Source organism: Physeter macrocephalus, chromosome 4 (genome assembly GCF_002837175.3).
Source record: "Physeter macrocephalus isolate SW-GA chromosome 4, ASM283717v5, whole genome shotgun sequence".
Classification (NCBI taxonomy): domain Eukaryota; kingdom Metazoa; phylum Chordata; class Mammalia; order Artiodactyla; family Physeteridae; genus Physeter; species Physeter macrocephalus.
In genome coordinates this window covers 68,167,455-68,181,259 of record NC_041217.1, presented here as the reverse complement: position 1 = coordinate 68,181,259, position 13,805 = coordinate 68,167,455, and the positions used below count along the sequence as shown (strand labels likewise).

The window sequence follows — 13,805 nt, the reverse complement described above, 5'->3', positions numbered from 1 at the left end:
CACAGGCTACGAACGCACAGGCTCAGCGGCCACGGCCCACAGGCCCAGCCGCTCCGCGGCATGCGGGATCCTCCCGAACCGGGGCACGAACCCGCCTCCCCTGCATCGGCAGGCGGATTCTCAAGCACTGCGACACCAGTGTTATTATCCATATTTTTCAGAAACAGACTGACATTCCAGTGACAGGTCCAAGGTCACAAAATACTTATGTGATGTAGACCTAATTCGCGACACCAGGGAAGCCCCTGAATTCAAGATTTTTTGACTTCTACAGTTTCCTTTCCACTGCTCCGTATTGAAAAGCAGTGTGACGTCATGGAGAAAGCAAGGGTCTGGTGAATACTGACGACAACTTTTCAGCTGAGTGAACTTGGACAAGTTGATTTCTGTTACTTTAAGTTGATTACGAGTTACATTATCTTTTGGGGGCAGAGCCTTATTACCTGGCACAGAGAAAAAACATTAAATAATTCAACAATTATCAAGTACCTACTAAGTGACAGGCACTATATTTGAGAGATGGAAGAGTGAAAGCAAGCCATATAAATATCTAGGGGAAGAGCATTCCAGGTAGAGGCAATGGCCAGTGCAAGTATACGTTACAAGAGTCTTGAGAAGAGTGTGCTTGGTGTGTTTGAGAATGGCCTTGACGTCAGTGTGGCTGGGATGGGTTGAGCAAGGGGAAGAGTAGGAAGTAAAATCTGAGAGGTGGTATGGAGGAGCTGGACCATGAGATCATGGACCATAAGAGAGAGGAGGAGCCCTTGGAGGTTTTGAGCAGAATAGTGATATTGTCTGACTTGTTTCAAAAAGCTTACTCTGGCCCGCGTACCGCAAAAAAAAAAAAAAAAAAAAAAAAAAAAAAAAAAGCTTACTCTGCCTGCCCTGTGGAGAATACGCTGTGGAAACCAGGGCAAAGGCCGCTGAGCCTGCGCGTCCGGAGCCTGTGCCCCGCAACGGGAGAGGCCACAGCAGTGAGAGGCCCGCGTACCGCAAAAAAAAAAAAAAAAAGCTTACTCTGCCTGCCCTGTGGAGAATACGCTGTGGGAACCAGGGCAAAGCAGAGTCAGTGGAGGGACATAGTGGATTCTCGGGATGGTAGAGGGCCAACTCACTGTCCTTCTTCATGCCAGCATCTAGGCGCTTCTGCAACCTGCAGGCTGGGCCTTGTTGACCTTGAGCTTCCAGCAAAGTGGCACGTGAGACCGGTGCTTTTGCTGACTGTTCGCCTGAGAGGACAGAGACATTGTGAGGGTTGGGGACGGCAGCGAGCAGGTAGGTATGTGAGGGGCTGAAATGAAATGGTCAAAAAGAAACCATGGTGGGAATTCCCTGGCAGTCCAGTGGTTATGAAACAGGAGGGAAGGGGGCAGGGCACAATCTTTGAAAGAATGACATAGCCCAAGGACATGACATAAACTGATTAGAACCAAATGGGTCCAAGAAGGCAGACAAGTCGAGTTACACTAGACCTTGAGCCTCAGTATACGCTCACTGTAACACATCAGCAAGCTAAATGACACACCCACAGGTGCCATAACAGTTCCAAGGCTGACCATAAGGATCAAAAAGTGGGTGGTGGCCCAGTTCCTGGAAATCCTCACCCCTTCCCGAAATAGCTGGAATACTCCTCCCACTTATTAGCCTATGAAATTACCCACCCCTATAAAAACTGACAATCCCATACCCTGGTGCATTTCTCACCTTCTGAGATGGCCCACCCTCTGTCTGTGGAGTGTGCTTCTCTCTAAATAAATCCACTTCTTACCTATCGCTTTGTCTCTCACTGAATTCTTTCTGCGATGAGACATCAAGAACCTGAGCTTCATTAAGTTCTGAAACCAGGTATGTGATCTCAGTTGGAAGACCGTAGGTTTTGGCCGGGTTCGAGTCCTGGCCGAGAGGGTTCAAGTCCCAATCTGGGTCTCGGCTGGGTTCGAGTCCCAATCTGAGGTGCACGGTTTCCATCAGGACTATGTGCTTTCACTGCCGAGGGTCTGGGGGTCAAATCCCTGGTTGGGGAACTAAGATCCTGCAAGGCAAGGGGCCAAAAAAAAAAAGAAAAAAATCTGTGGTGACATGGGCTACTCTGAGCTGTGCCCAGAGGTCCCTAGGGGTAGAGAGGATACAACGCATCTCAAGCATTTCCATGGGGGCACAGAATCAGTCAGGAAAGCCTAGTTGATGCTGTACTAGTTTGGTGCTTTGCAGGTAGTGAGTACCCTTGACTAAGGGGTTGTGTCCATAGGACAAGCACTCAGCCTTCCCTCTGTTATTTTGCCTCATGTTTATACGTGTTGAGGTTGGCAATTTGCAGCATGCTAGCCACAGGGTAGTTAGGCTTCAGGATGCAGAAGTGATGTAACTGGACAAGCTTGGGCATGTGCCAGGGCTTAAAGGCTGCCTGGCAGGCAGTTTGGGAGGGCGTTTCTGTTGGAGAGGAGGTACTCACCTGAAGAAACCCTTGCAGTCCTCAAAAGTCAGGGCATGGAAGTGATAGCCTGTGGCTCAGTTTCTGCAGACCACACAATTCCTCGGCTCATCTTCCTCACTGGCCATGGCTTCAGGTGTTGCAGTGGCTGTCACAGGCCCCTGAATGTCAGAGGGGTTATCAGTCAGCTCTGGACCACCCTTGACTTTCTTCCCCTTCTGCAGAGCCTCTTCCCAAACCTGCCCTTGGCCTGACCCCCTGCATTATCTGCACTTTATTGCTTTTAGTCTCTGGACTCCGAAAGTTTTCCTACCTGCTTCTCTTCCCACTCTGACCCTGCTTTCCCCTTGAGCTCAAGAGCTGCTAGTGTTTAGAGTTAGGGATTAAGGCACTCAGTATCTGGAAAACAAGGATAGAAACTGCTCCTTATCAGATCCATGTAGATTTTCCCTATTGCTGAGGAGAGAGGGAGAGAGCAAGCTTTTTCACATGCAGTATGTCAACAGTAAAAGAATAGGCATAACAATTGTACAAAGCTCCCCAAAGGAAAGTTCTTCAAAAGAGACTGGGGTCTAATTAAGGGCTTATGTAAAGAGCTAGAAGAGGTCCCACTTCCCAGCAAGGGGTGGGGGCTGAGAATTAAATCAGAATGGCCTCTAAAACATTAGATATATGGGATTGATCTGGGTGCTCTTGCACCAGAGCTGGCATCATGGGAGTGTGCCCTGTGCAGTCACACAGGCTCTGCTCAGAGGGATCTTGGGCTTGGTTTAATGCTCTGATGTTGCCGCTGTCTTGAAATTCTTTTTTAAAAAAAAATAAATTTATTTATCTATTTTTGACTGTGTTGGGTCTTCGTTGCTGCACACGGGCTTTCTCTAGCCATGGTGCGCGGGCTTCTCATTGCGGTGGCTTCTCTTGTTGCGGAGCATGGGCTCTACACGCGCGGGCTTCAGTAGTTGTGGTACTCGGGCTCAGTGGTTGTGTCACACGGGCTTAGTTTCTCCGCGGCATGTGGGATCTTCCCGGACCAGGGCTCGAACCCGTGTCCCCTGCATTGGCAGGTGGATTCTTAACTACTGTGCCATCAGGGAGGTCCTGTCTTGAAATTCTTAATGATGTTTGAACAAGGAGCTCTGCATTTTCATTTTTCAGTGGGCCCTGCAAGTTATGTACCTGGTTTGTATGGAGCCAAGATGAAGGACATCTAATTAATAAGTTTAGAATCAGAAGTAGGAGCCTTCACTGGGGTTGTCTAGTGCTCCATAGACACTGAAGAATATTTTTGCAAGTGTAAAAAGTGTGTATGTGTCCAGATGGCCAAGAGGCAGTTGAAAATATGCTCAACATTGCTAATTATTAGAGAAATGCAAATCAAAACTGCCATGAGATATCACCTCACACCAGTCAGAATGGCCATCATCAAAAAGTCTACAAACAATAGATGATGGAGAGGGTGTGGAGAAAAGGGAACCCTACTACACTGTTGGTGGGAATGTAAATTTGTGCAGCCACTTTGGAGAACAGTATGGAGGTTCCTTTAAAAAACTAAAACTAGAGCTACGGTATGATCCAGCAACCCAACTCCTGGGCATATATCTGGAGAAAACCATAGTTTGGAATGATACATGCACCCCAATATTTATTGCAGCGCTGTTTACAATAGCCACGGCGTGGAAGCAACCTAAATGTCCATTGACAGACGAATGGATAAAGATGTGGTACATATGTACAATGGAATATGACTCAGCCATTAAAAAGAATGAAATAATGCCATTTGCAGTAACATGGATGGACCTGGAGATTATCATACTGAGTGAAGTAAGTCAGACAGAGAAAGACAAATATGATATTGCTTTAATTGAATATTACTCAGCCATAAAAGAATGAAATAATGCCATTTGCAGCAACATGGATAGACCTAGAGATTATCATCCTAAGTGAAGTAAGCCAAGTAAGCCAGACCGAGAAAGACAAATATGATATTGCTTCCATATGGAATCCAAAAAAATGATGCAAATGAACTTATTTACAAAACAGAAACAGACTCACAGACTTAGAAAACAAACTTACGGTTACCAAAGGGGAAAGATGGGAGGGAAGGATAAATTGGGAGTTTGGGATTGACAGGTACACTCTACCATATTTAAAATAAATAACCAACAAGGCCCTACTATATAACACAGGGAACTCTGCTCAGTATTCTGTAATCAGCTAAATGGGAAAAGAATTTGAAGAAGAATTGATATATGTATATGTATAACTGAATCACTTTGCTGTACACCTGAAACCAACACAACATTGTAAATCAACTATAGTGCAACATAAAATAAAAATTAAAAAGGTGGGAATTTCTAAAAGAAAAGTGGGTATGTGTGTATACACATACACATGCACTCTCTCTCCCAACCTTTTTCAACAGAAAAAGTAATTTCAAAAGCTATTTGGATGTTTTGGGGATGGGTAACATGTTGGATACATCTATGTTGGATAAATCCGATCCCACACACACTGGAATATGGTCCAAAATCTTAGTCTTTCACTTTGAAAGGTCTTTTTCACTGTACATTTCCCTGGGTGTTTGCTGTTTCTGCACTAATATAGTCTTCTCCCACTAGAATACAACATTTTTTTCTTTTTTTTGGCATATCGTCTGCTTCTTCAGTTAAGGGTTAAATTATAATTAATGATGCTCTAACAGTGAGTGAAAAGCCCAAGTGGAGGCTAGAGCCATAAAAATACACTTAGAGAGACAGAGACAGAGAGAAGAGATTGGGTTAAAAAGATCCTTGTTTAGGTCCCCTTCACCTCAAGTAGGTGCAACATCCAACTATGTATAACTTACTGCATTTTGAAGTAAGCTGAGCTCCAGAGAGCACAGGTGCTTGGATCTGGTCCTTGGGAGTCGGTGAGCATATTTATGCATATGCATCTGTTGGTATCTTTGCTTGAGTGAGACTCTGTGAGAATTCATGCTAACTCATTCAATCAACAACTACTGACTGAGAACCTACTATGTATTAGACACTAAGGATAAAAAAGATGAATAAGATGCTCTCCTGCCCTCATGGAGTTTAAAGGTGCTAGTGGAGAGACAGACCTTTAAATAGATATAAAGAAATATAATCAGTAACTGCCCTGGTGGTCCAGTGGTTAAGACTCAGCACTTCCACTGCAGGGGGTGCAGGTTTGATCCCTGGTTGGTGAACTAAGATTCAGCATGCCGGGCGGCACAGCTGAAAAAAGGAAAGAAAAGAAATATAATCCTATGAATGATAACGCTATGCACAGAGCATTCTGAGACTACAGAAGAGGGGCACCTAATCCTGCTTTGGCAAAGAGGTGTTGAGGAGGAGGCAGGAAAGTCTTCCTGGAGGAGTGACAGCTGAGTTGACTTTTAAAGGCTAAGGAGGAGTTAGCCAGATACAAATAAAAGGTAGTTCAGGTAGAGGGTACAACCTGAGAAGTTCAAGAAGCCAGATACAAAAAAGTAAATATGGTAGAACCACGAACAGGTCTTTCTTACTGGAGCATAACATTTCAGGCTGGAGTGGGAAGAGAAAAGTCTATAGAGATGGGGTATGAGGCTGAGATGTAGGCAGGGCCGGTTCACAGGAGACCTCGTGTGCCAGAGAAAGCAGCTTAAGTCCATCAGGAAGCTTTTAAAGGGTAAGATGGGAAATGACATGGTCAGATCTATTCTAGATATCCAACTACTGGCTGTTTGGAAGATAGATTTGAGGGGGCAGGACTGGAGGCAAAGAAACCAGTTAGAAACTCTTGTCATAAAGTAGGTGAGGGATTAAGCCTGATCTAGGATAGTGGTAGGATATAGCGGAGGAGAGGGTTTTGAAAAATACATGGGAGGTGAAATAATTGGAACTTGGTGATTACTAGAATGCCTAGGTTGAGAAAGAGGAAGAGTTAAAGATGACTCCAGGTTCCTAGCATGGGTGATTGACTGGATGGTGGTACCACCAACTGGGTGAGAGACTACAGGAGGAGTATAGGGCCCTCCCTACTTGGGCCCCTATCCTTTTCCACAGTTGCAGATTTACTCTAGCAATAAGTTATTAAGTACCCACTCTGTGGTGAGGCACTATGGAAAGGGATAAAAGAAAGGGTTCCTATTATCAAGGAATTTACTGTCTGATTATGCAGATTGCATAAGTAAATGGAACTCCTAGATCTTACAAGGAAATATATAATCAAACTCTAAATTGTGTGGTAAAGATCATGTATCATATTATAGGTATTAATTGCTTCATTAATTTGTTCTTATTATGAGCAGCGTACTGTGTAAGAATCCTTACCAGTGTTAACCCTAAAACATAAGTAATATCACCACTTTACAGATGAGAAAACTGAGGCCAGAGAGTTTAAATAACTTGTACAAGGATTACTATACCCAATAGTTTATTAGATGACTTCACCTGATGTCACATAGGCATCTCAAATTCAGTATATCTACAGTGAAGCTTTATGATCCCTAAAGCACAAGCAACATAATAAAAAAATAAGTGGTACTGCATCAAACTAAAAAGCTTCTGCATAGCAAAAGAAATGATCAACAAAATGAAAAGTCCACTTACAGAATGGGAGAAAATATTTGCAATCCACACATCTGTTAAGGGATTAATATCCAAAATAAATAAGGAACTCATACAAATCAATAGCAAAAAACCCAAATAATCCAATTTTTAAATGGGCAAAGGACCTGAATAGACATTTTTCCAAAGGAGATATTTAGATGGCCAACAGGTACATGAAAATGTGCTCAACATCGCTAATATTTATGGAAATGCAAATCAAAACAACAATGAGATCTCACCTCACAACTGTTAGAATGACAGTCATCAAAAAGACAGGAAATATAAAAATTGTGAATCACTATGTTGTACATCTGAAACTTATGTAATACTGTTCATCAACTATACCTCAATAAACACACACACACACACACGAAAAAAGAAAAGAAATAACAATTGTTGGTGAGGATGTGGAGAAAAGGGAAACTGTTTGCACTGTTGGTGGGAATGTAAATTGGTACAGTCACTGTGGAAAAGAGTATGGAAGTTCCTCAAAAAATTAAAAATAGAACGACCATATGATTGAGTAATTCCGCTTCTGGGTACCTATCTGAAGGAAACAAAATCACTGTCCCAAAAGGATAGCAGTATCTCCATGGTCTTTGCAGCATTATTTATAATAGCCAAGACATGGAAACAACCTAAGTGACCATCAATAGATAAATGGATAAAGAAGATTATATATATATATATACACACATAAATAATATATAATATCTATTTAATATATGATATATATTTAATTCAGCCACAAAAAAGAAGGAAACGCTACCATTTGTGACAACAAGGATGGACCTTGAGGGAATTATGCTAAGGGAATAAGAGAAAGACAAATACTGTATGATCTCACTTATATGTGCAATCTAAAAAAAAACCAAACTCGGGGACTTCCCTGGTGGTCCAGTGGTTAAGACTCCGCGCTTCCACTGCAGGGGGCACCGGTTTGAACCCTGGGAGAACTAAGATCCCGCATACCACGCAGGGCAGCCAAGAAAAAAAAACCCCCAGACTCATAGACATAAAGATCAGATTAAATCAGATTGGTGGTTGGCAGAGGTGGGGGGAGAGGTGAAGCTGGTCGAAAGGCACAAACTCCTAGTTATAATGTAAATAAATTCTGAGGTTGTAGTACACAACATGATGACTATAGTTAACAATACTATATTGTATATTTGAAGGTTGCTAAGAGAGCAGATCTTAAAAGTTCTCATTACAAGGAAAAAAATTGTAGCTGTGAGGTGAATCATTTGACAATATATACATATTAAGTCATTATGATGTACACCTTAAACTTACGCAATGTTACATGTCAATCGTACTTCAATAAAACTGGAAAAAATAAAAACAAAATGGAAATCATTGTCACCTCCCCACAAACTAATTTCTCCTACACAACCTAACTTGGTGACTATCCCAACATAAGGAAGTATTGGGTTGGCTAAAAAGTTTGTTTGGGTTTTCCTGTAAGATGTTATGGAAAAATCTGAATGAACTTTTTGGCCAAGACAATAGAAAGAGCATGTGGCTTGGAGTCATACAGACTTAAGTTCAAATTTTGACTCCGGCTCATTACTTTTTTTTTTTTTTTTTTTGGTTCCTTTCCTAATTATTTGAAATCACTGAGACCCAGCTCCATGGGAGTCAGATATTATCAGGCTGGGCCATTCCCAGACTGGGGAAGGAAGGCTGACTTCCTTTTCCTAGCTCAGTACTGAATTAGGGAGAAGTTCAGGCTAGAGGAGAGATGCTCCGGCCCCGGGCTGCCCCTTCACCTGGGGCCCAGGGATTGCCCTGAGCCTTCTTTTTTTTGTTGTTGTTTCCTGACCAGGGATTGAACCTGTGCCCTCGGCAGCGAAAGTGCAGAGACCTAAACGCTGGACTGCCAGGGAATTCCCTGGCCCTGAGCCTTCTTGTTCTTGGAGAAGTCCACCTTGCAGTTCTTTGAGATGGGGTTGTCTTAGGAACACACCTCTCTGACCTTGCTCTTCTTATGTACAGAAATGCTCCCCAGGCTTCATGGTCTCTCCCACTGAGCAGACTGATACTGGGGGATGTGCTGCAGGATGCCCCTGGCATTCATGATGAACTGGCTTTCAGGGTTAACTGATGTCCTTACCCTCTTCCAACAAACCTGTCCTAGGCCAGGCTCTGAAAAACAACTGTGTTGGTTGTAGCCTGGTAGGTTAAACTCTCTGAACTTTGGTTTTCTTATCTGGAAAAAAGGGTTTAAGGATACCCACTAGCTGGATTTGTTGTGAAGATTAAATAAAGTGATATATGTAAACTTCCTTACACAGTGCTTGGAACATGGAAAGAAGTCAATACATACTCATTCTCTCTTCCTTTCCTTCTTTTCCACTGCTACCCTCTCCCTGATGTCAAGCCAGAAGCCAGGGAGTCACCTAGCCCCTTTTCTCTCCCTCCCTAAAAAAGATCAGATGCCATGCCCTGTCATTCCTGTCTCCTGGCCTCTACATGCCCACTACCTCTTAGCTGAGTTCAGGCCCTCATCATTTTCCACTTATCACTACAAGTAGTGGAATTAAATTATTAAATTAAATTATTCTCCCTAAGACCAGCTTCATCTATTTCCAACCTATCCTCCATGCTGTTGCTATTTCTAAAATGCAAATTTGATCATGTCTCTCCCCTGCTTAAAATTCTTCATTTGCTTCTCATCACCTTTGGGATAAAATCCAATCTCTTTGGCATGCCACACAAAGTGCTTTGTGATCTGGCCCCTATTATCACTCTGCCTTCATCTATCCCACTTCCCTCCCCTGACCTAACACATCATACTTTGTGCTTAAGCACTTAGAGTTCCCTGAACAAGCTATGCTCACACACCTCTGAGCATCTGCCCTTATTATTCAGCCTGATTGGAATTGCCACACACACCCCACTTCCAAACCACCACACATCCCCCCAACCAGGTCCTCTTGATCCTTTTGGCCCTTCGGGCCTGAGTACAGCAGATCACCTCTGGGAGCCTGTGGGTTAGAGCTACACATCTGCTCACACATTTGTCACAGCACTTATCATATTGCACAGCAACTGTCACTCTTTCTGACTGTCAATCAACTGTGAGTTGAAGTCAAGAGCTGCATCTTTTATTTTTGTATCCTTAGGGTCTTGAATACTCCAAGCACAGATAATAAATGTTTACAGAGTGAATAAATGGGCTGGGATATGAATTAAGGTCTGATTCCAAACTCATGCTCATTCTATGTGGCATCATGTTATTATTTGCGAATGCATTCATTCATTAAACAAATACTTAATGGGTATCTATTTTTCCAGGCATTTTTTAGTAAGGTACATTCCATGTCATCTGGGTACATTTCCTGTTTCCCTCTTAGCTGCTGTCTTTCACAGCTGATTATCTTTTGCTGTTCTGATTTTCTGACAGGATACTCATTAGTCTTTTAGTCTGATTCCTGACTCCTATCTGACTTCTGAACAATTGCTGCCTACTGTTCTTACCTGCCATGTTTGCAGTTGACATGTGGTCAACCTCACTCAGGTGTCCACTGAGCCAAATTTCCAGTCTGGACCTGCTTTATCCTATTTGGCCTCCCAAGTTTTGGCACAAACACTTCTTTGAATAGGAAGGGTTCAGGCTACCTCCTTTCCTTTGTACCTTGTAATCTGGTTTTGATCTTTAAATTCACCAAAGATCTCCGGTGACCTGTTGAATTCAATGGGCTTTCTCTTATGTTTCTCCCAATCAACCTCCCTATGGCTTTGACTCCCTGACAACCACATTATCTTCTTTGAAATGTCTTTTCTCCCTAGCCTCTATGATGTTATGCGTTCCTGATTCTCAGCCTGTACTTCTAATAGCTCTTTTTTCTTTCTTCTCTATTGGATTCTCATTTTTCCTAAGGCTATTGGTTATGGAAAACTATGGGTTTTTCTCTAAGGCTCAATTTCAACCTCCTCACCTTTCTTCTTCTATGTTCTTCCCTAATAGTTCATCTAGTCACAAGGCTCTGGTAAAATGTAAAAATAGCTCACATTTTAGCATCACAGTTTACAGAGTGCCTTTACATACCTGATTTCATTTATCCTCATTCTAGTATGTGAATGTCTTCACAAATTAACTCCAGTTCCATGCATGGAATCTTGCTATTCTTATATGCTGCCTGTTCAGATTATTATTCTCATTCTATTCTTTTTTCTGGACTCTCACTGCACTTGCCTAGACTTCCACCACAGCACCCATAATAATATTGCACCTTCGTGTTCACATGACCATCTCTCCCCTTCTAGACTGTAGGTTCTATGTCATGTGGGTCTTCTTTTTCCAATACCTAGCATAAGTCCTGGCCATAATGTGTGTTTAATAGCCAGTGAATAATTGAATAACTCCCAATTTTCTGGTCCCGATTCCAAGAGTCACTTTGAATCCTCTCCTAAATCTTGTTATTGATTCCTTATGCCTTATGTTTCTTGATGTTGTCCCTTTTCTTCTGTTACTGTCACTATAGTCACCCAGACTGTTGCACTTTGTACAATTATGACATCCCCATCTTTTTCCCCCTGCTCTTGGTCTTTCTCTTGTCAAATCAGTCCTATGTTTTCCTTGCACGAATCATCTAAAAGTGCCATTTGTACAAGGGTAAGGTTTAAATTCCTTATTCTGACATTCAAGGCCCTCACACATCCCCTGCCACTTCCCTATCATAAACCTCAGTCTTCTTTCACCATTTTTTTCTTGTTAACACCCAGATGTCAGATCGACACCTTTTCCTCCTTCCCCCCTTCCTTCTAGCATTTGTCTAAATTTTACCCTTCCTTTATCCAACCCAAATCCCATTTTCTCCAGGAAGCTTTTGACTCTTTCAGTCCTAGACAATGTCTTTCTTCTTAGACCTATACTATTTATTGTTATACAACTTACTGTTGTAGCATACTTGGGCATTTGATCATCTATGGCAGGGATCAGCAGTTTATGGCCGGTAAGCCAAATCTGGCCTGCTGCCTGTTTTTGCACAGTCTGTGAACTAAGAATGGTTTTTACATTAAAAATGTAAAAGAAGAAAAAGAATATTTCACAGTACATGAAAATTATATGAAATTCACATGTTAGTGTCCACAAATAAAGTTTTATTAGAATATAGCCACACTTATTTTGTTTAGATATTGTCTCTGACTGCTTTCAAGCTGTAATGGGAGGCTCAAGTAGTTTAACTATAGGGCCTACAAAGCCTAAAATATTTACTCTCTGGCTGTTACAGAAAAAGCTTGCTAACCTCTGATCTAGGATCTTGAATTCTCTCTATAATCTTTGCATCACTGTTCAAGAACTTTGGAGAGGTCTGCTTCACTAAAGACAATCTTTTCAAGGCTAATTAGCTGTTCCTTAGACAGGTGGGGGAAGCCAGAGAGTAGGCTGCATAGAGTAAGTAGGAGCTAGCCTACTTAGAATTTAGTAACTTAGGCAACCAGATTCCCAATGGAAAGTGAGAGTCAGAAGATCCCAGGTAAATGGGGGAAAAGATGTGATCTTTTCCATCTTCTCTGTTTCCAAAGTGGCAGAGAAAATGAAACACACAGAGGGTCTAGCTAGAGAAAGGGTATTTGAGGTCTTATCTGAATCTGGTTGTTGAGAAGGGATCAGTGGTTGCTGGCTGAGAGAAGCTCAGCTATTAATGACTCAGTTATTACAGGCCATGAAAGAAACTATCAAAAGGGTGTAACAGCTAAAGCTGAAAGTGTTTGGCTTTGGCTGACTGAAGCTTTAAGTAGGCTAAAAGGTTTTACAATGCCTAGAAGTATCACAGGCAAGAGCATTTAAAGGATTTCTTTAAAGTAGAAATGAAAGCTAGATATTTAGGAATAGCAGTTGAAGTTATCAGAAAGTTCCTGACTTTTACCTAGGTGTTCTATTTCTTTTCATCTTGCTCTAATCATATTTTTTTCTTAAAACTTATACAACATAGTGATTATTTAGTAAAGTTCCATCTTATTGAAAAATAATCTATATAGATTGGACTGTGGGCTTCATCTTTCACATCTGCTCCCTACATCTGGGCAGAATCCACTTGCTAGTTTTGGTACTCAAACATATACCACCAAATGGGTTCCTACCTGAATTGCAGGAAGAAAAAACCTAGACTCTAGGAGATAGGACTTGCATATTGAAATCTATTTTAATGGCAACAATAGGTGCAAGGTCATAAAGTGTGTGGTTGCCTCTCATTTTTTTTTTTTTTTTTTTTTTTTTTGTTGGTACTTATCTTTAATAAAGGAGGCAAGAATATACAATGGAGAAAAGACAGCATCTTCAATAAATGGTGCTGGAAAACTGGACAGCTACATGTAAAAGAATGAAATTAGAACACTCCTAACACCATATACAAAGATAAACTCAAAATGGATTAAAGACCTAAATGTAAGGCCAGACACTATAAAACTCTTAGAGGAAAACATAGGCAGAACAGTCTATGACATGAATCACAGCAAGATTCTTTTTTTTTTTTTTTTTTTTTTTTGTGGTACGTGTGCCTCTCACTGTTGTGGCCTCTCCCGTTGCAGAGCACAGGCTCTAGACGCACAGGCTCAGTGGCCATGGCTCACGGGCCCAGCCTCTCCGCGGCATGTGGGATCTTCCCAGACAGGGGCACGAACCCGTGTCCCCTGCATCGGCAGGCGGACTCTCAACCACTGCGCCACCAGGGAAGCCCTCTCATTTTTTAAATAACTTCACCACCACAGTGGAGCACAGTGGAGGGCACATTGTCAAACTGAGACTGAATGAGTAAACAGTCGTAAATTAACTT

The 13,805-nt window shown here is 42.1% G+C and overlaps 1 protein-coding gene across 1 annotated transcript in view; it reads right to left on the bottom strand.

Moving 5' to 3' along the window:
- NR1I3 (nuclear receptor subfamily 1 group I member 3) overlaps positions 1-2,912 on the bottom strand; it is a 6,333-nt gene extending 3,421 nt beyond the window's left edge. The window contains 3 exon segments of the mRNA XM_007112271.3: positions 1,117-1,180; positions 1,182-1,229; positions 2,453-2,912. Coding sequence (XP_007112333.2) covers positions 1,117-1,180; positions 1,182-1,229; positions 2,453-2,559 — 219 coding nt within the window. The 5' untranslated portion in view covers positions 2,560-2,912.
- Between the last annotated feature and the right edge of the window lie 10,893 nt (positions 2,913-13,805).